This window comes from Scyliorhinus canicula, chromosome 10 (genome assembly GCF_902713615.1).
Source record: "Scyliorhinus canicula chromosome 10, sScyCan1.1, whole genome shotgun sequence".
NCBI lineage: Eukaryota > Metazoa > Chordata > Chondrichthyes > Carcharhiniformes > Scyliorhinidae > Scyliorhinus > Scyliorhinus canicula.
Window position 1 is genome coordinate 150,277,909 of NC_052155.1, and position 22,325 is coordinate 150,300,233.

The window sequence follows — 22,325 nt, forward strand, 5'->3', positions numbered from 1 at the left end:
GTTTTTAAGGTAAAGATAGATAGTTTTTTGAAGAATAAAGGGATTAAGGGTTATGGTGTTCAGGCCGGAAAGTGGAGCTGAGTCCACAAAAGATCAGCCATGATCTCGTTGAATGGTGGAGCAGGCTCGAGGGGCCAGATGGCCTACTCCTGCTCCTAGTTCTTATGTTCTTACGATAAGGAACAGGAAAGGTCGCAAAGCATAACGGGAAAAATGGACAATGCGAGATTCAGGCAGGCTGAGAGCCTGAATGTATATTTTTGAGTGAGGAATCCAGGCGGGTATCGAAACCCCCAACCACTTAGCATTTTGATGGCCCATCTCCGCCAGACAAAGGACCGATACAATCCCAGACATTTCGGCGCCACTCCGTACTCGGGAAGCCTAAACAACAGGGCCAATGACCGCTTAGGAAACGGCCAGCTATCAAGCCCTTTATTGGTTCAAATTGAACACACTGATCAGGAATTACCCAATTAGTGGGATCAAAACTGAAAGCCCCCCCCCCCCCCCCCCCCCCAAGGATAAAAAGAGAGACCAGCATGTGTTCGGCCTCTCTTAGACCTGGCATTCCGGCAACGTCTACCTCCAATTGCAGCACCACCAGAAGCAAGTTCAAGTTCAACGCCCGCTACCAGACGGATGAGCCTAGCTGAGCAACAGTTACTTCTACAGAACCGATAGACCCATAATCGAACAACAGCCACTGCTCCGCTGACCTAAGCCAGGTGCCTGAAGTTAAGTACAGGTTGTCATAGTTGATAGGTGTAGTTTGACTGGTAGTGTTTATGTTGCATGATTGTGTGGGTAAATAAAGTACCCTTGATCTTGAACTAACTGGTGTTTGGTTCTTTGATCGATAGCCGGTTGAACCTTGTGGTGGCATCATTTGATATCTGGCGACTCTGAGCAATATAGATATCCAAAGAAAGGAAGGCAACCTCACTGATTGCCATATTTACAGTAGGTAAAAAAAGGCAACAACAGAAAGCTGGAATTATCGGCCAGCTGCCTTAACATGTGTCATGGGGGAAATGTTGGAAGCTATTATTAAAGATGATACTGCAGGACACTTAGAACAATTCAAAGCAATCAGGTGGATTCAACATGAGATTGTGAAGGGAAATCACGTTTAAGCAATTTATTGGAATTCTTTGAAGGACTCACATGTGATGTGGCTAAAGGAGAACCAATGGATGTACTGACTTCCTGAAGACATTTCATAAGGTACCAGATCAAAAGTTATTGTGGAAAATACTTATGGTGTGAGGAGTAACATATTGGTATGGATAGAAGATTGGCTACCTGACAGAAAACAGAGGGTAGCCATGGACGGGTCTTTTCTAATTGGCAGGATGGAATGAGTGGTGTGCCACAGGGAACAGTACTGGCCTCTCAACCTAACAAGTTATATAAATGACTTGGACGAAGGGACCATGGGTATGGTTGCTAAATTGGCTGATGATACAAAGATAGGTCGGAAAGTAAATGGGCAAAAGGACGCAAGGAGGCTTTTAGAGGGAAATAGATAGGTTAAGTGAGTCGGCAAAAATCTGGCAAATGGAGTATAATGTGGAAAACTGTGAAATTGTCCATTTTGGCAGGAAGAAAAAAGGCATTATCTAAATGAAAAGAAATCACAGAGCGCAGGTTCAACTGGGACCTAGGTGAATCACAAAAGGCTATTATGCATGTACATCAAGTAATTAAGAAAGCCAATAGAAAGTTGTTTATTGTGAGCGTAATTGAACATAAAAGTAGGGAAGTTATGTTTCAATTATACAAGACACTTCTAAGATTGTAAGATTACACCTGGAGTACTGCATACAGCATTGGTCTCCTTAATTAAGGAAGGATGTAAATGCATCAAAAGTAGCTCAGAGCGTTTATTAAGTACCAAGAATGGGAAGGTTTTCTTATGATCAAAAATTGGGAGGCACTCGGCTTGTATCCGTTGGGGAGCTTAAAAAAGAGTAAAAGGAGACCTGATTGACACACAAGATTCTGAGGAGGTTGACAGGGTGGATACGGAGAGGATGTTTTCTCTTGTTGGAGAATTTAGAACAAGAATCACTGTTTAAAAATACGGGGTTGCCCATTTAGGGCAGGTTTTCTTTCTTTCCGAGGATGACGAGTCTTTGGAACTCCCTTCCTCAAAAGGTAGTGGGAGCAAAGTCTTTGAATGTTTTCAAGGCAGAGGTAGTTAGACTCCTGATAAGTAAGGAAGTGAAAGGTTGCAGTCAGATTCTATTGAATGGCAAAGCAGACACGAGGGGCCAAGTGGCCAACTCATTGTAAATGCACTCCACGTTCTTACGGTAAAGGACAATACAAGTTATCTCAAAAAAGATAAATCCTGTTTGTTAATGAATGGTTGTAATAAAAAAGATAAAAGTTAAAACACTGGATTAATATGCTTTCTTTAAAAGACCATGTATCTTTGATTAAACACTCAAAGGGAATGGTGTGGCTATGAAACAACTTCTTTAGTTGTGTTTTCAAACAGGTCACATCCTTGGAGCAGAAATTACGAATGAATGTAAGATTTTCTTAAATTTCACAGAGGTGGATGGTTTGAGCAATAATACTCTCAATTCATGAATGCCAGCAAGCTATTGAAGTGCAGGCGGAAATTACAGCCACATTCAATCCAAGTTGAGAGCTGAGACACAAATTCTGGCCAGGAAATGTTCCTCCTACAGTTATTCTCCTTGAAGAAATATCAAGTCTGAGATGGTCAGACCATTGGAAATTAAAACTTATTGCCTTCTAACTATTGTGAATTGTTTAATAACGATATACTGTAATTTTATTTACCCATAAATGTTAACACTACATTTCAGTCTTGATTTTTAATGCAATTATAGCTTAACTTACCATAAGATTTACAAGGCCTTGATCAGACAAAATAGAATATAGGAAATAACATAAACCAGGTACAGTATAAGCAAATATGCAAGAGCACTCAAAACAACCCTACATACACAATCTGCTTTATATTTGTGCAGTATTTCAGGCCAATTCCCCAAAACTAGATTAGGAAAAGAAACTCTTAACAAAACATGTATCTAATGAGCAGTTTGTACCAGATACATTTTTGCGGAAAAAATGTTGATATTTCAAATTTGCTAAATTATTCCTAGTGTTTGCCATTCTGAAAATAGTTACATTTAGTGCAATCTTAGATTTTAACAGTACAACTTAATTAGCAGTTACCTCAGAGAAATATTTAAGAGAATGCAGTAGATAAAGTATTGAGGTAACTGCAAAATTAACCACAACATGGAATCTTATTGCTGGTAGAATTGCTGCTGAGGGTACGGGTATCCTGGTTGCTGTGGCTGCTGAGGTTGCTGAGGTGGCTGAGCAGTTTGGAAAGGTGGCTGCCCGGGAGGATGGTACATGTATGGCATGTTGTACTGGCCATAGGCATATTGGTTATATGCCATTGGCATAGGCATTGCGTAGAACCTGAAAAAAGAAACACAAGAACAAGTTTACTTTTATTTAAACATTTGCTTCTTCGTTCATGTATATCTTTGCTAGTTCCTGTTGCAATTTACTCATGCTAAAATCAATGAGCATTCTCTTACATCGTAGTCCTTTTGCTTAAATGGCCTATATTCCTAAACAGACCAAATACATTTTTAAAAATAATAATCTAATAATAATAACCTTTATTAGTGTCACAAGTAGGCTCACATTGCAATGAAGTTACTGCTCTAAGTCATACCGGAGGATACCTTGTGGTTTATGGGAGATTTAATTGGTAACTCTTTGGTCTTCCGTTTGGCAGAGTTAGAACACACTTGTGAATCTGAGGAGGCTCCCTTTATTTACAAACTGTTGCAAATGCCATGTTGGCAGTTGGTGAGATGTTGGCGAGCCCAAACTCTCCACAGAGCATGGTTTACCTTCAGTTTTAAAAGAACAAGCCACACTTTGCTCAATTAAATATTAAACCTCACTGGTGGACCAGTTTAAGTTTGCAAATTAAAATTCTTCATTTTATTTATTTTTTGTGGCAGCATGTCCAGAACAGACATCAAGTGATTCAGGGAAACCAAAAGCTCTTAAATTAGGTAGCACTTTTTCATTAAGTTTTACAACCTGTCCTTGGCCATTAAACAGATTCGGCAAGGAATGATTTTACACAAGAAAGTTTCTACTAAATCCAAACGCTGCAATTTCAAACAAAAAAGAATGCAGAGCACAATGCGCTCATGGGGAAATGTCAAAACTCTGTGTGTAGGCTCCCTTCCCTATTCTTTCAACGGAGAATTAGGTATGGCACATCAAGAGAAAAAGAGAATTAACTGATACAAAAGCTTTTGTTATTTCACTGTAATTTATAAGAACATGGGAACACAGGAATTAGGAGAAGTAGGCAATTCAGCCCTTTGAGCCTGCTCTGCCATTCAATCAGATCATGGCTGATCTCTTTCTGGCCTCAAATCCACCTCACCACCTGTTGACCATAATCTTTGAACCTGTTTTTTTATAAAAAAATATATCTATCTCTTTCTTGAAACCATTTAATGGTTCGGATACCACAGCACTATGGGGCAGCGAGTTCCACAAATTCACAACCCTCTGCAAGTAGTTGTTCCTCCTCATCTCAGTTCCAAATCTACCACCTCTTAACCTATATCCGTGACCTCTCCTTCTCTATTTCCCCATGGGGAAATATTTTACTTTTAAAATTAAACGGCTAACATTTAGTCAGGTTGATAATGCAAACTCAGTCATGACTTACCCAGGATATCCTTGATACGAGGGATATGGAGGTCCCTGTGCTTGTGACAGCATACCAACACCTCCAACAGAAGCAGGCATTGAAGCACTTGGAGCAGGCACACCTGTTGCAGGAGCTGCAGGTAACGCAGCAGCTGGCAAAGTGGCTCCAACAGATGGAGGTGGGGGCCGTGCAGGAGGTTGAGGTTTAGGTTGCTATATAATAAAAAAAAAGGTTTGAATCAGATTAAAAATAAAGGCATTTTATCATTGATCGGTATATATGCTGAATGCATTTGCTGTTAAATGACAAAGTATTTTAGCTGGAATATTACCAGTAAAGCACAATTCTAACATAATTGCCCACCAAAGATGTTCACTAAATACATTTACACCGCCAACCATATTAAAGCTAGTTCAAGCAGCGTTGTCCAACTTCATTACAATACATTATTTCAGAATCTTATGCCTTTATGAAAAAAATTCACAGGTGTTTGGAGCAATTTGGACAGATCAGGCAGTTATAATTCACTGTTAGCCATCGAGTATTTGTCATCATTCCAGTTGGAAATAATTTAAGAAACTTGAGTTGTATTGTTTATGGATACAATTTAAATTGCTACAATATTAAGAATATTTTTGGTATAAAAATAAAAGTAGCAAAGTTGGACACTACTATGCATTCTATTACAGAACTATTTCAAAGCTTTCTTTTATGGGCTACCCGTCGCAAAAATCAAACCTGTTTACACCAAGCAGAAAGGAAAATGGTTTGCATTCCTGCACAACAAAATAGCAGTATTTTACATGTTGTTTATTGGATACTTTTATTGTGTGTGTGGGGATTAGTAATACAGCAAGTGTGTTATATAGAGAGCCCAAGGAACAATCTCAATCAACTTGCTATGTACAGTTTTCAAAAATGGGTTTGAATCTCGCATGTTAAGAGCCTGGGAGAACTGGAGATTTTTTTTTTAATGCCACACTACAGCAATGCCCCTCCCCACTTCATGACAACATCCAAAAATGAACAGCAAACTGAACCAGATGACAAAGGGAAGAGAAACACAATGAGGAAAAGTATGGACTTAGGCTGGATTGAAAGAGTGAACAGACTAGGGGGCAGAATATTGGGATAGGGTGGGATGCTGCAGGATTGGCGCTGGGGTAATGAGGGAGAGACAAAGGTTGGAAATAAAGGTTAAGAATGGGAGCTTATGGGAAAGGAGGTCTGGAATCAGGGTAGGAAATGAGACAAGGAATTAGGTAGGATTTGTGCAGGTTTGGAGCCCAGCATTTCACACCAAGTCAAGGTCAGCAGGAATGAGAGAGAATCCGGTCAAGTGACGAGTAGTCCTTAAAGTGCACTGAAACCAAGGGCCTTTATTGTGGTAAATAGTTTTAATTCCTTCATGGTATGTGGGCATCACTGCCAAAATCAACATAATTGTTTATCCCCAAATTGCCTGCCAGGAGGTGAGGGTAAGCCGCCTTCTTCAACCAATGCAGTCCATCTGGAGTGGGTAGACTCACGATGCCGTTATTAAAGTGTGTTCCAGGATTTCGACCCATCAACAGTGAAGGAATTGTGATATAGCTCCAAGTCAGGATGGTATACAGCTTGGAAAGGGACTTTCAAGTGATGGTGTTCCCTTGCATCTGCTACCCTTTTCCTTCTAAGTGGTACTAATCACAATTTGGGAAGCAGCCTTGTGAGTTGTTGCAGTGCATCTTGTATATGGTACACACTGCAGCCATTGTATGACAATAGTGAATGGGCTGCATTGTCCTGGAAGGTATTGAGTTCTGGAATGTTATTCTGCTGCACTCATTAAGGTAAGTTGAGAACACAATCATTCTCCTGACTTGTGCCTTTGGGGAGTCAGGTGTTATTTGCCATAGTACAGCCTCTTCTCTGTACTTGTAGTCACAGCATTTACATGCTGATTCAATTCAGATTCTGCTCAATAGAAGCCCCCAAGATGTTGATGGTGAGATTTGAACTCTCATCCCCAGGTTAATTGGTATAGCCGCTGGAGGACGGAGTTCAGTAGCTGAACAATTATGGGAGCATTTACGGTATAATTTCAACACCAACACCATGTCTACGATGCATGGAACTGAACATGACGTTAATCTTTTCCCGCAGTTTTCACAAAACGATTATGGGTGGTTTTCTTGAGAAACTGGCTGGTCTGGGGGAGGGGATTGGTGAAGGGTGGGGAAGTATTATTATTTGGTGATCTGTATGAGCATTGTGGATGTTTCTGCAAAGAAGGTGGTCAAGCAGAGTGGGCCAAGGCATCTGTCTTGGGAAAATGTTAGGTGTCCATTATAAGGATGAATAGCAGAGCATTTAGAAATGTATAACATAATCAAACAGAGTCAGCATGGCTTCATGAAGCGGAATCAGGTCTGACAAATTTATTAGAATTCTTTGTAGTGGAAATGAGCAGGGTAGATGAAGGGGTCCCAATAGATGTAATAGACTTGGATTTCCAAAGAACGTTCAATAAGGTACCACACAAACGGCTACTTAATAACGCCAATGATATTGGCGGCAGTATATTAGCACAGAGAGGATTGGCTAATTGATAGAAGACAGAGTTGAAATAAGATGTGCATTTTCAGATTGGCATGCTGTAACCAGTGGAGTGCCACAATTATTCACAATATATATTAATGACTTGGACCAAGGAAGTGAATGCACTATTGCCAAGTTTATGCATGACACAAAAATAGGTAGGAAGGCAAGTGGTGAGGTTGAAGCAAGTTAGCATAAGTGGATAGCACTGTGGCTTCACAGCGACAGGGTCCCAGGTTCGATTCCCACTGGGTCACCGTCTGTGCGGAGTCTGCACGTTCTCCCGTGTCTGCGTGGGTTTCCTCCGGGTGCTTTAGTTTCCTCCCACAGCCCAAAGACGTGCAGGTTCATAGAATCATAGAATTTATAGTGCAGAAGGAGGCCATTCAGCCCATCGAGTCTGCACCGGCTCTTGGAAAGAGCACCCTACCCAAGGTCAACACCTCCACCCTATCCCCATAACCCAGTAACCCCACCCAACACTAAGGGCAATTTTGGACACGTAGGGCAATTTATCATGGGCAATCCACCTAACCTGCAAATCTTTGGACTGTGGGAGGAAACCGGAGCACCCGGAGGAAACCCACGCACACACAGGGAGGATGTGCAGACTCCGCACAGACAGTGACGTAAGCCGGAATCGAACCTGGGACCCTGGAGCTGTGAAGCGATTGTGCTATCCACAATGCTACCATGCTGGTGGATCGGCCATGCTAAATTTCCCTTAGTGACTAAAAAGGTTAGGAGGGGTTATTGGGTTGCTGGGATGGGGTGGAGATGAGGACTTAAGTGGGTCGGTGCAGACTCCAAGGGCCGAATGGCCTCCTTCTGTACTGTATGTTCTAAGATGATTCTAGAGATGGATATAGGCAGGTTAGGTGAGTGGGCAAAACTTGGTAGATGGAATATAATGTAGGAAAATGTGAAGTTTGGCTCTTTGGTGGGAAGAATAAAGGAACTGATATTATTGGAATGGAGAAAGACTGTAGAAAACTGCAGCACAGAGGGATTTGGGGGTCATCGTGCATAAATCACAAAAAGCTAGCATGCAGGTAATTGGGAAGGCAAATGGAGAGTTGGCCTTTATTTCAAAGGGAATTCAGTATAGAATTAGGGAAATATCACTAAAACTGTACACGGCACGAGTTAGACCACACCGAGAATACTGTGAACCGTTTTGACCCCCTTATCCAAGGAAAGATACATTGGCTTTGCCAAAGGGTCATCCAGACTCAAAACATTAGCTCTTTGCTCTCCCTACAGATGCTGCCAGACCTGCTGAGATTTTCCAGCATTTTCTCTTTGGTTTCAGATTCCAGCATCCACATTATTTGCTTTTATGAAAGATATATTGCCATTGGATGCAGACCAGAAAAGATTCACAAAGTTGATCACTGGAATGGAGGGATTTTCTTTTGAGGATGTTTGACCTGTAGTCATTCAAGTTTAGAAAAATTAGAAGTGAACTTATTGAGAAAAAGGATTCCCAGAGGCTTGACAGGGTAAATACTGAGAGGGTGAGTCCCCAGTGGGAGAGTCTAGGACCAGAGGGCATAATCAAAGATATATTAGAATTATTTGTAGTGGTAATGGGCAGGATATTTAAGACTGATGATGAGCAATCTCTTCTGAGGGTAGTGAATCCGTAGAATTGTTTACTGCAGAGAGCTGTAGAGGCTGTGTCGTTAAGTATGTTCAAGGCCGAGATGGACAGGTTTTTAAATCATAGAATTTACAGTGCAGAAGGAGGCCAATCAGCCCATCGAGTCTGCACCAGCCCTTGTAAAGAGCACCCTACCCAAGCTTTTTGGACACTAAGGACAATTGATCATGGCCAATCGACCTAACCCACACATCTTTGGACTATGGGAGGAAACCGGAGCACCCGGAGGTAGCCCACGCATACAAGGGGAGAACGCACAGACAGTGACCCAAGCCGGGAATGGAACCTGGGATCCTGGAGCTGTGAAGCAACAATGCTAACGACTGTGCTACGGTGCTGCAAGGGAATTTAGGGTTATTAAGAAAAGGCAGGAAAGTGGAGTTAAGGGTCATCATATCAGATCAGTAATAATCTCATTGATTGACAGACCAAACTGATGGGCCAAATGGCCTACTTCTCCTCTTCTGTTCACTACCCATGAGCCAAGTTGCAGTCAAAGCCAGCATGCCAAATACAATGAGTCACACAAAGGTCGTGTGCGGCAAAGGCCATGTTCACAATACATTCTGGAGAGATTGCAGAGAGGATTAGCAGTGACTGATAACGTGAACAATACAGGGAAGGAAATCAGTGAGATTAACTGTCAGTTAGCATGATGGATGGTAAATGGGTGAGAAATGGGATTGTTGCCCATATTGGATTGGATTGGATTTATTTATTGCCACTTGCACCGAGGTACAGTGAAAAGTATTTTTTTCTGCAAGCAGTACATGGGAAGAAAAGGAAATAAAAGAAAATACATAATAGGGCAACACAAGGAATACAATGCACATAAGCACCGGCATTGTATGAAGCATACAGGGTGTAGTGCTAATGCGGTCAATCCATAAGCGGTTTTTGAGTCTGTTCGTGAGTGTTCTCAGACTTTTGTATCTCCTGCCCGATGCAAGAAGTTTGAAGAGTGAGTAAGCCGGGTGGGAGGGATCATTGATTATGTTGCCTGCTTTCCCCAGGCAGCGGGAGGTGTTGATGGACTCAATGAATGGGAGGCAGGTTTGTGTGATGGACTGAGCGGTGTTCACGACTCTCTGAAGTTTCTTGCGGTCCTGGGCTGAGCAGTTGCCATACCAGGCTGTGATGCAGCCAGATAGGATGCTTTCTATGGTGCACCTGTAAAAGTTGCCAAGAGTTAATGTGGACATGCCGAATTTCCTTAGTTTCCTGAGGAAGTATAGGCGCTGTTGTGCTTTCTTGGTGATAGCGTCAACGTGGGTGGACCGGGACAGATTTTTGGAGATGTGCACCCCGAGGAATTTGAAACGGCTAACCATCTCCACCTCGGCCCCATTGATGCTGACAGGGGTGTGTATAGTACTTTGCTTCCTGAAGTCAATGACTAGCTCTTTAGTTTTGCTGGCATTGAGGGAGAGATTGTTGTCACTGCACCACTCCATTAGGTTCTCTATCGCCCTCCTGTATTCTGACTCGTGTTATTCGAGATCCGGCCCACTACGGTCGTATCGTCAGCAAACTTGTAGATGGAGTTGGAACCAAATTTTGCCATGCAGTCGTGTGTGTACAAGGAGCATCATAGGGGGCTAAGTTCGCAGCCTTGCGGGGCCCCGGTATTGAGGACTATTGTGGAGGGGGTGTTGTTGTTCATTTGTTCATTCTTACTGATTGTGGTCTGTTGGTCAGAAAATAGAAACAGCTAACTTGGATGTGGCCTTGGGAGAATACAAAGAAGCAGACAGAGACGTTTATCCAAGCGGGATTCAAGACTGAAAATAGACAGTAAAGTAGAACAGCAGAGCAGCAAGAACGGTAGGGACCTTTAGTGATGGGGCAAGTTCTTCAACTGAAGCTACCGACACTGCTGCCATTGCCCCATACTTCTCATATATTCTCTCATACTCTTTTCTTTCAAAAATTGGATTTCTTCCTCTTGGGGTCTCAATTCTCTGGTCCAAACACCAACATCAAAAACTTCTCACCTTAGCTGCCTCCCCAATCTCCCTGCTATATTCTCAGTAAATGGCAATTCACATCCTGATTCTTTCTCGTTGTCACTTTGAAACCACTGATATTGTACAACTGCTGTCAGTAACAAACCTGGCAGCTTACCTCAAGTAATAACAGCAACTACTCTAGATCAAATGTCAAGAGAGAGAACATTAACAAAATGCTTGCACTTTTTTCTTTCATGCATCTGTTCAAAGTTTCAGCATTTTAATATCCATCAGCAAAATTATAATCCAATGAGTTGCTCCTTTGAAGTAATTAGCTTGGTGCAGCTTTTTAGCCATTTTTCTTTCCTTTGTTTTGTCAATCAAGAAAAATACTTTTCTAATCTCACCATGATGTTTCTGAAGTGTTAAGGCAACTAAGCTTTCTTTTTCAGATGCTGATTCACCTGATGTGTATTAACAACATTTAATTTCTGTTAATAAAAACTGCTCATCTAAAGAGTATATATTACTGAAGTACAAATAAAAGCTATCTGATGCATTCTCCAGAAATGAAGTGTTGCATTTTTTGTTGTACAAATCATTAAAAAATTTTAAATGCAGAAATATTAAAAGAATTTATCTCATCTTTCAAGCCCAATTTTAGACTTTGTGGATCATGATTCAGCACAAATCCTTGAACAACCACACATACACAATAAAATATATGTATTAAAAATAAAGTACAGAGTAATAAAGAACTACATTTTCACAACCACCACTGGATGAAGTTTCAGCATGTTCAGGAGGTTCAGGTTTGGATGGCTGGAAAAAATAACAACTTTGAATGGGACTAAAGTGATATTACCAAACAACATTATAACAAAGCAAAAACTTTTATGAGGTTATACTGCCAGTACAAATGTTGCTCGACACAGCCAGAGATTGAGCTGTTTTGCCTCCGTGTTCCAACTTCATGTGCCATTAATGGGCTATGGGAAATTATTCTGGTATCTATTCATACACAAAAAATACATGCAGTCAATCAAATAAATGTTGTTGTATTATAGAAATATAGAATCAAGAAGTTGATTGTGTTGATCAAAATGGACAGACACTGAATATAAAGACAAATTAATGCCACATGTTCAACTTTATGTGGAATAATAATCTGGAAGGGGAGAGATGAAGTGACGGACTAAAAATACAATTTGCGAGGATGACTCTCAACACAACTAAATGTTAATGATACTAGCCATGTCCAATTATTACAAAAATCTTTGAAACAGTAGGATTGCAGTCAGAAAGCAAGATTATAGTTTTAATCATGGGAGAAACGTGGATTTCCCAAAAAGACATGTCAATATATCCCAAAGTAGTAGCTGCAAATGAATCCAGGAAAAGTCTCCAAGGGAGGAAATGGAAATTTCAGTTGGTTATAACAATTAGTTGGTTCAGCAAATTCCATGCAAGTTGAATCTTTCTTTAAATGTGTTAGTTCAGCTCCAGGTACATTTGTGGAAACCACATTTTAATAATTATACAAATAAAGGTGCATGCAAGAAAATTAAGGCCAGACTTGTCCCATTAGTGAGCAGATATATGTAACTCACTATGTTAAGTAAAATAATCTCAGATGGAGCATCAGTTTGGATACTATTTGGTTTAGTGCCTCTAGATTACAGAGCGTAGGCTGGGATGGGTAAAATAAGCACAGGATGTGATAATCCCATGAGTAAAACTGTATTTTGCTTTCTGACCACAATCCAATAGTTCAAAGTTCTTTTTTAAAGCAATTAAACATGACTGTAGTAAAACGATCTAGCTTTGCTCGTCTTGGGAGTATTCTTCCCAAAATCTATTTTAGCTTCATCACTTTTATTTCCCAGATTCTTCTAAATAAGGTTTACCATGTGGCATTTATTTGTGCTTTTATTAACAATCCGTCCACATTTCAATCCTTGTTATAATTCAAGCTGTCCAGTCTACAACATAATTTTGTGCACATTTTCTACTTAATTATCATTGACCCCTTCTGGAAAGTACAGCTGATTCACCATCAGGCAAGGATTCCTGGCTCAAACATGAAGAATGATTACTTAGATGGCAATATTTTCTGTACACATAGGAATAGTTAATAGATACAAGCATTTAATACACTTATCTAAAGTGCAAGAACATCAGGAGAGCAGGGCGGAAGGGAAGAGAGAAATCAGTGCAATATCACAGGAGAGCAGTTAAGTGATCAGTTGATGTAAGTTTTTCTTTTTCTCCCCCTCTTACGAAGTTAGGGTAAACATTTAAACAGAGCCAGGAAATAAAATTTTCAATCTCGGCAAATAAACCAATAAGTGAATTAGTAATAGAGTATTAGCATCAGCAGCTTCATCGGTGTAGCTTTCACCAGAATGCAAAGAGATTTGATGTGCGTGGGACTTCGATAAGCTAGGCTTAAAAGGTAATGCTTGATATATACACAAGATATAAACAAATACTGGTAAATTCAGATTGCCAGTTAAATTACAGAGACTTTTCCTGCAGCATATAACTACATTTAACTAATTAAAATCAAATGATATTTCAAAACTTGAAATCCTAATGAATTAAGTAAAATGTAATGATAGGACAGGGGATGCATTTCAACTGTCAACACACAGGAGCTGTTAGACATCAGAGTGATCCATGACAACTGCATCTGCAGCAAGTGTCTGCAACGTGAAGAACTTTGGAAAACAGGCAAACTGATGAAAACATCATGGTAAAGGGGACATTAAAGTTTGGAGCAGCATACAGAAATATGGTAGTGATGGAGGACAGTGTAGGTGCAATATCAACACTGTTCACTCAGTCAAGAGTAGGATTTCACAAGGCTGTGCTACCCATCCAGCGCAGGGTTTTAGGACATCTCCTTGGGGCAGGAGAGGGGAGGGAAAGATCCAACTGTCATAATCCACGAGGAACAATGACAGAGGTAAGCATGTGCAGAGGGCAGCACAGTGGTTAGCAGTGCTGCCTCACAGCGGCAAGGTCCCAGGTTCAATACTGGCTCTGGGTCACTGTCCGTGTGGAGTTTGCACATTCTCCCCGTGTTTGCGTGGATTTCACCCCCACAACCCAAAGATGTGCAGGCTAGGTGGATTGGCTGGCCACACTAAATTGCCCATTAATTTGAAAAAATTAATTGAGTACTCTAAATTTATAACCAAAAAAAGGTAAGCATGAGCAGCTAGGACCTAAATAAAGAATCATAAGGATACTAAACTAGATTACTACCGGAGCCACAAACAAATTGACAGAAGGCCCAAGCTGAATTCACAGCTCAAATATTGGTGTGTAAAAAATGGGTTTTAATATATGGGGCACTGTCACAGGGAAAAGAGAAAACAATTCTGTTGAATCAACCTTCACCTCAATTAGCTTTAAACTAATCAGTGGTGGTTAGAGGTAGTTCAGGAAAGCAAGTAATGATAGCCAGAGTGTGGCAGAAAGGGCCAGAGCATCAGCAGAGAGTCACAATGGGGTATAAAGAAAATATTTACGGTTCTATTTGAATTAACTCAACATTTGTAACAAGATAGATAAACTGATGACACAAACAGAAACAAATCTGTTTGATCTGATAACCATTACGGAGATATGGGTCATAAAAGAGGGAATCAGTTGGTACAGAGCTGGTACGGCATCTATGACACACTTGGAGATGATGGAGGGGCAGGGAGCGGCCCTGCTAGCTCAGTGATCGACGGGACTGTTAGCAGAGGAAGAGGTGTGTGAACAGGTGAGGGACGCCTTCCAGGGGTACATTGAGATTAATGAGACAGGGGAGGTTTTGGCAGGTACGGTTTGGAACCACTGAAAGCAGTGGGGGAGGGTTCTTTCAATTTGGGCACACAGGGAGAAGGGGGAGCAGGTGGAGATAGAAAGGCTAGTGGAGGAAATTCTGCAGGTGAACAGGCAATATACAGAGACCCCGGAGGAAGGGGTGCTAAAGGGACGCCAGAGGCTGCAAATGGAATTCAGGTTGTTATCCATGGGTACGGCTGTAGGGCAGTTGCGAAGGGTGAGAGGCGTGGTATAAGAGTATGGCGAGAAAGCGAGCAGGTTGTTAGCGCACCAGCTGAGGAAGCAGGAGAGGGACTGGGAAAGTAAAGGACACAGGTGGGAATACGGTCTAGAACCCGGCGGGGGTGAATGGGGTGTTTCGGAGGTTTTACAGCAAATTGTTCGAGTCGACACCCTCAGCCGGGCAAGAGGGGGTGAGGGGGTTTTTGGGAGGGTCGGAGTTCCCGAAGATTGATGAGGAGCTGGTGGAGGGCCTTCACTGAAGCAAAGGAGTTGGGTGTGCTCCCCCAACGTTGTCACAGGTGTCGATCTCCATCATTTTAAAGGGTTCTCCATATTTAAGGAGGAATATATTTGCACAGGAGGCAGTTCTGAGAAGACTCATAAGGCTGATTCCTCAGATGAAGGGGCTATCTTGAGGAAAGGCTCAACAGGAGGTTGAGCCCTATTCATTCATGTTTAGACAAATGAGAGGTGATCTTAATGAATCAGAACGTTTTGGGGCGTGGCCGAGAGAGGGGCGTGGCCGAGAGAGGGGCGTGGCCGAGAGGTGTTTCCCCTTGCGGGGGAACAGTTTCCGAATAAGTGGTCGCCAATTTAAGACAGAGATGTGGAGGAATTTCTTCTCGGAGGGTTGTGAACCGTTGGAATTCTCTACACCAGCGATCTGTGGATGTTCAGTCATTGAACACATTCAAGGCCGAGTTAGATTTCTGAACTTTAGTGGTTTTTAAGGTTATGGGAACAAGTAGGGAAGTGGAATTGAGGCCACGATCAGGTCAACAATGATCTCACTGAATGGCAAAGCAGGTTTGAAGTGTTATAATCTGATGAATAACTGAACTAGTTTTTGCACACACTATACAGCACAAAAAAATAATGAAAATGAAAAAATGAAAATCGCTTATCGTCACGAGTAGGCTTCAATGAAGTTACTGTGAAAAGCCCCTAGTCGCCACATTCCGGCACCTGTCCAGGGAGGCTGGTACGGGAATCGAACCGTGCTGCTGGCCTGCTTTAAAGCCAGCGATTTAACTCAGTGAGCGAAGTAAAATGCAGCAAAATAATAGCGTCACTCTCTAAACATCTTTATGATAATAATAATTTATAATCATCTTTATTATTGTCACAAGTAGGCTTACATTAACAAATGAAATTACTGTGAAAGTCCCTTAGTCGCCACACTCCAGTGCCTGTTCGGGTACACAGAGGGGAGTTCAGAATGTCCAATTCACCTAACCAGGATGTTTTTCGGGACTTGGGGGGAGGAAACCAGAGCCCCCGGAGGAAACCCACGCAGACACAGGGAGAACATGCAGACTCCGCACAGACAGTTAACCAAGTGGGAATCGAGCATGGGACCCTGGCGCTGTGAAGCAACATTGCTAACAACTGTGCTACCATGCCACCCAGAAAAACTGCTTGAGGAAACTGCAATGTTTTGTAAAGTAAATGATAGCATGAAATGCAATGTAACTAGACTAGTCTTTGAAGTATAATGTGGTCAAATCAGTCCAAATTGCAAAAGTAGTTGTTCAATTACAGTAAACTCATCCCTTTTTTCTGTATAAACACTTGTGTTGTGGCTATCATTGGCCGAGCCAGCATTTATTGCCCACTCATAGTTGCCAATGGAGTACTTGCTGAGTTTCTTCACAGAGCAAAGACTCAACTAATTTGCTTTGGGACTGGAATCACAAAGGTCAAACTGGACAATGGCAGCAGGTTTCGTTCACTGAAGGTCATTTGCAAGCCAGTTAGATTTTTGGACAACCAAATAGCTTTGTGGCCACTTTTACCAATTTCTGCTTCATATTTTCACTTTTCTCAAAATGAATTAAAATTCTAAACTGTTGCGGTATGATTTGAATTCACATTCTCAGCATTTCTAGACCAGCAACATAAATCATACATTACGCACACTATGAACGCTGAAATGTCGTTGAGCACTGTCCAGTAATTTGGTCAATTGATCCACATTACAGGGTGAAAAGTTTCTGCATTCGGCTCAATCAATCAACAAACATCTACGGATGGATGGATATACAACTGTATTGAGAAGACATTTTGCCCCTCAAATTCCCACTCATCATTTGCAGTCAAAAATATCTCGAAGCCACTACAATCATGCAGCATTTTAAAATGCAACCTTTAAAATAAAATTTGCTTGAAAGAAAATCCGTCATATATTCAAAACTAGTAATTTGATACTTTGATTAATACAGCTAAAAGTTAGTTTATCATAAAAACATTAAGCATTTTTAATCAGTGTCAAAGCAGAACCTTGAGTAACCACATCTTAAATGACTGAAGATGACTTAAAATTAGGCAGAACCATTTTCTAGTTAGTTTGGGTGCAGCAATTTATTAGCCCTCTCAAAAACCTGCAAATAACTGCAATCAACAGAAACTCCTAATAATGATTAATTTGTTGAGTGATGACTAGCTCTGTGGTCTATCACAAGAGATTCCATAAATTCAATTTGAACAGAATGGCCTTCAAGTGCCACAATCTTGTTGGGATACCACTGATTTTGGACAGAGTGCACTAAAAACAAACACAACCGAGCCAAAACATTCTTCCAAGATATTTACCTTAACTCCACATAATGAAGTACATACTTGCAGCTGTTTTAAGGTCTCAATCGAGAATACTCATAAAAATTTTGATCAGTCTACTTACAAATACACTTCTGGGTGCAGGAGTTGGAACAGCAGGTGTGGTTCCCCCAACAAAAGCAGCAGTCTGGTATGCAGGTGCTGCTGGAATATTAGGTGCACTGGGTTCTCTAGCTATGCTTTGTTGCAAATCCCTACCAAAAAGGACAATAAAATTACAAACGTTAATATTTAAGCTTTCCTTTTTGTTCAGAGTTCTGTAAAGTTTACAGCCGTATAAAACCATAGATACAGACATAGTGGAAAAATGGTAGTGGAGATAGCTGTATGCGCAGACTCTACATCATACCACCAAATGTTTTCAAGAGGTTTCATCCCTTGTCACTGTCTGGCAATAAAATGAGAGGTGCTGACAACCCAACTGCACCAGTGGATCACAGGGACAGAAGTAGGCCATTCAACCCAGTGAGCCTGTACCACCATTTAATTGGATCTTCGCTGCACTGTACCTTAACTCCATCTACCTAGTTGGGCTCCATATCCTTGTGCAGCAAAAAAAAAAATCAATCTCAGATTGAGAATTATTAATTAAGCTAGCATCTACTGTTTTTATCCGATATCAATAGTCCTACCTCTGTCTATACTTCAGTTAGCTCTGCTAAATACTATTTCAGTTAGTTCCACAAAAAAATCAATTAGGTTTGTTGTAGATGAACAACTCACCTGTTGGCTCTCTCGAATTAACTCAAATTTCTTTAAATGCTCAGTCACTCTGTTCTTGATTATAGATTGCAGTAACTTCCCAGATCAAACATTTTCTTTTTTTTTATAAATTTAGATTACCCAATTATTTTTTCCAATTAAGGGGCAATTTAGCGTGGCCAATCCACCTACTCTGCACATGTTTGGGTTGTGGGGGCGAAACCCACGCAGACACGGGGAGAATGTGCAAACTCCACACGGACAGTGACCCAGAGCCGGGATCGAACCTGGGACCTCAGCGCCGTGAGGCGGTTGTGCTAACCACTAGGCCACCGTGCTGCCCTTTCAAACATTTTCTGATTTCTCACTCTCGTCTTTCTTAAATCACTAGGAGTTACTTTGCAAGACCACTTTGGGATATTATGTCTAAAGAAACTGCCAGTTCCTCACCTACTTCCTTTAAAACTTTGGAGTGCAAACCATCAAATCCTGGGATCTCAGAATCCCTACACTGCAGGAGGCCATTAGGCCCATCAAGTCTGCACCGACTCTGAAAGAACACTCAACCGAGGCCCACTGCCCACCCTATGCTTGCAACCCCCTTAGCCCACCTAACCGTCGGACACTATGGGGTAATTTAGCATGGCCAGTCCATTGGCCTGTGGAGGAAATCCACGCAGATAAGGGAGAATGTGCAAACTCCACACAGTCACCTGAGGCTGGAATTAAACCCGGGCTCCTGGCACTGAGGCAGCAATGCTAACCACTGTGCCATCCCTGGGAAGATCTCGTCAGTCTTCAGTGCCATTATTTTTTCTAATGTAATTTTCCTTCTTATGTTAACTTTAGTGAGTCCAGCCCTTGATTCATTAGAGATTGCCCTGAAATTTCAGATGTGGTATTTTCTTTCTCAAGAAAACTGACTCAGAAGTATTCAACATTTGCATTTTCCAATATTTTTATTTCCAATATTACCATCCCCATATTACCAATTATCCTCAATTATCCATTTTCTTCTAACATATTTATAACCAATATATTTATGCACATCTCCTCAATTAATTTTATAGCTGTAAAGTCATCTCTTCTTCTTAACCGCAAGTGCAATACAGAAATGCTGTTTGTAAACTTTAGTCATAAAAAAAGTTGTAGCACTTGAAAGTTAAAGTTGGAACTGGGAGGGGAGAAATTCAATACTGCTGCAATGCAGACTTTCGGGAATAGGCAGCACCATGGGTTATCTATTCAATCCATGCAGCATTCTTCATTGATAACATTGTAGACTACACGGTGAATCATGCGGGTAGTGGGTTGGGGCGCTGCCTGCTTCTAGGGAATTAATGCAAGTACGCATAACGCCACGGGAAGCAGCATCACCTAAACAATTTCTCTCTGGATTGACAGACAATCTGTTTGTAAGGCAACATGCAACCAGATTATCACAGAAGAGTAAATAATTACTTAACAGCAACAACAGATGAACATCTATAGAAACAAATGTCACCCAAATGGCCAAGACTGCTGGAGGAAAGTACAAAAAAAAAATCACTTACTTTAAAAGTTCATCCCTTTCAGTCTTGCGCGCAAACACAATGTCAGAACATTTTGTTTGGAATTTCAGGAGAATTTCAGTAAATCCATTGTAGAACTACAAAGAAGACATATTTATATAAACTATTATGACAATACATTGACGGCTTCCCTAATCTTGTCATATCAATGTTGCCATTATAAATTCACTGACAATTACCCAGTGCTGCAAATATATAAATGTGGAAAAATATCAAAAGAATTGACAGTTAAGTCTGTGCTGATCAAACATTCGTTTCAATGTTTGAAGTGTCTGATCAGATACTCCCTATCTGTTGACTATTCCAGGTTTTCTGTTCAACTTTTTTTTTTTTAAATGGTACTTCAGTGCTCAAGGGCTCAACTAAGTAGGTGATAGTTTGAAAATCGACAGTTGTTTTGAGGTTCCTCTAATTTCCTATGATGGAATGGTGCCCTCTGAACACTTGGAAAGGGCATATTTGCAGCCATACTCTCATCATGTTTGTACCTCCATGCCTTTTTGAAGACTGTTTTTTGAAGGCTGGAACTATCAAACCTGAAATAGTTTTCGAACCGCTTTTTTTTTGCAGTTTGATAATGTGTTGTGAAGACCAATCTTGCTTTGCACAGCAGCAAGTTAAAAATACAAGAAATGTCGTATAATAGTGACATTTTCCAGTTATGATTGTGTTAGTTCACCACTTGAAAACATTTTATAGGATCATAGAATCCCTACAGTTTCGACCCATCGAGTCTGTACGTCTGAAAGAGTACTTCACCCAACCTAGCTTCCCCCGCCCTAAATCATTAAACTCCTTAATCTAACCTACACATCTTTTTTGGACACCAAGGGGCAATTTAGCATAGCCAATCCACCTAACCTGCACATCTTTGGACTGTGGGAGGAAAAAGGAGCACGCGGAGGAAACCTATGTAGGCACAGGGAGAAAGTGCAAACTCCACACAGACAGTGACCCAAGCCCGGAATTGAAACCAGGTCTCTGGTGAATGAGGTAGCAGTGTTCGTCACTGTGCCACCGTGCCGCCCAAGCTTTAAAATGTTGTGCAAATTCAAAACGGACCTAAATTAAACTACAAACAGTTCACCCTGTTGGTATTTGATGACTGTCATATGATACAATGATGAATACACTAAAAAAAATTTTGGAATAACTGAATAAAACTCACTTTTGTTCCTTCTTTCAAGTTAGCAACAAGTTCAACAAACTGATCATGTCCTGCTGCTAACTTCTTAAGCATTTCTTCCCTCTGATTAGCATCTGTGTTTGACTGTGTTGACTTTGAAAATTCCTCATGAGCAGCCTAGAGAGAACAGATGCAAGATATTAATTAATTGTTCCAAACTCATGTCAATAAGAGTATGCCAACCCACTTAAAACATGGCGAAAGAGACAGATCTAGCAATTCATGAGCTAAGCAATGTCAGAATACATATTTTGAAACAGTAATTCAGCTGCTAACGTCACTCATGGAACTCATTTTTCTTCAGTAAAAGGTAATTCACAACTAGGAGTAATGTAACCATTATTTGCTTCTACCTGGCTTATTTCTGAAACAAGTGCACAAAATAAACTGTTCAGTGTGAAGCTCTGGGAAATAAAAGGAAGCTGATCCCATGGTACTTATGATTTAACATATTTGTTATTAACAATCATGGGGGTCGGTTAGCTCAATTGGTTGGACAGCTGGTTCATGATGCGGAGAGACACTAACATCACAGGTGCAATACTGGCTGAGGTTATTCATGGAGGCCCCGCCTTCTTAACCGTGCTCCTCACCTGAGGTGCGGTAAATCACAGGCTAAATCATCACCAGTCAGCACTCAAAGGGGAGAGCTGCCCATGATTTCCTCCCATAAGTCCCGAAAGACATGCGTGTTGTGAATTGGAATTCTCCTTCAGTTTACCCGAACAGGCGCCGGAGTGTGGCAACTAAGGGATTTTCAAAGTAACTTAATTGCAGTTAATGTGAGCCTACTTGTGGCACTAATAAAGATTAGATTATTAATAGATATAAGCTGGAATGTGGCAGAAGTTTTGTTTATGCGTGTAAATGAGGTTCCCATTGGATTTCAATGAAGCGTTGGTGCTGGAGTGGGAGTAGCTCAAAGGAACTACCCAGCCATACGGTTAAACCAAAGATGGTGAGGAAGCAAAGTCAGATGACAGGAGCTTTAAAAAAAATGTCAATTTCAGACAGCCAGATGAGATACTGTACCCATACTAACACTACTGTCTTCATTCTCTCAAGCATTTCCATTTCAATCGGAATAAAGCTCCAAACTTTTAACTTGTTACGGTCTTTTGTATGCTATCTGACAAGCCGTGTGCTCATCTTTATTTCAGACCTTTATAGAATCATAGAATGGTTACAGCACAGAATGGTGCCTTTCAGCCAGTCATATCTGTGCTGGCCATCTGCAAGAATTGACCTAATGCCACTC

At 41.1% G+C, this 22,325-nt stretch overlaps 1 protein-coding gene across 6 annotated transcripts in view; it reads right to left on the minus strand.

Annotated features, from left to right (window-relative positions):
- Positions 1-1,706: 1,706 nt before the first annotated feature.
- The window catches only part of LOC119972710 (programmed cell death 6 interacting protein), a 136,282-nt gene continuing 115,663 nt past the window's right edge, over positions 1,707-22,325 (minus strand). For 3 of the 6 annotated variants that reach the window (XM_038809868.1, XM_038809865.1, XM_038809866.1), the window contains 6 exons: positions 21,050-21,184; positions 19,864-19,958; positions 17,673-17,802; positions 11,693-11,752; positions 4,757-4,950; positions 1,707-3,471 (listed from right to left, as the gene is read on the minus strand). In XM_038809868.1, coding sequence (XP_038665796.1) covers positions 3,291-3,471; positions 4,757-4,950; positions 11,693-11,752; positions 17,673-17,802; positions 19,864-19,958; positions 21,050-21,184 — 795 coding nt within the window. In that variant the 3' untranslated portion in view covers positions 1,707-3,290. The remainder of the gene's footprint in view (positions 3,472-4,756; positions 4,951-11,692; positions 11,753-17,672; positions 17,803-19,863; positions 19,959-21,049; positions 21,185-22,325) is intronic. The other 3 variants (XM_038809867.1, XM_038809870.1, XM_038809869.1) reach the window with 1 other exon arrangement.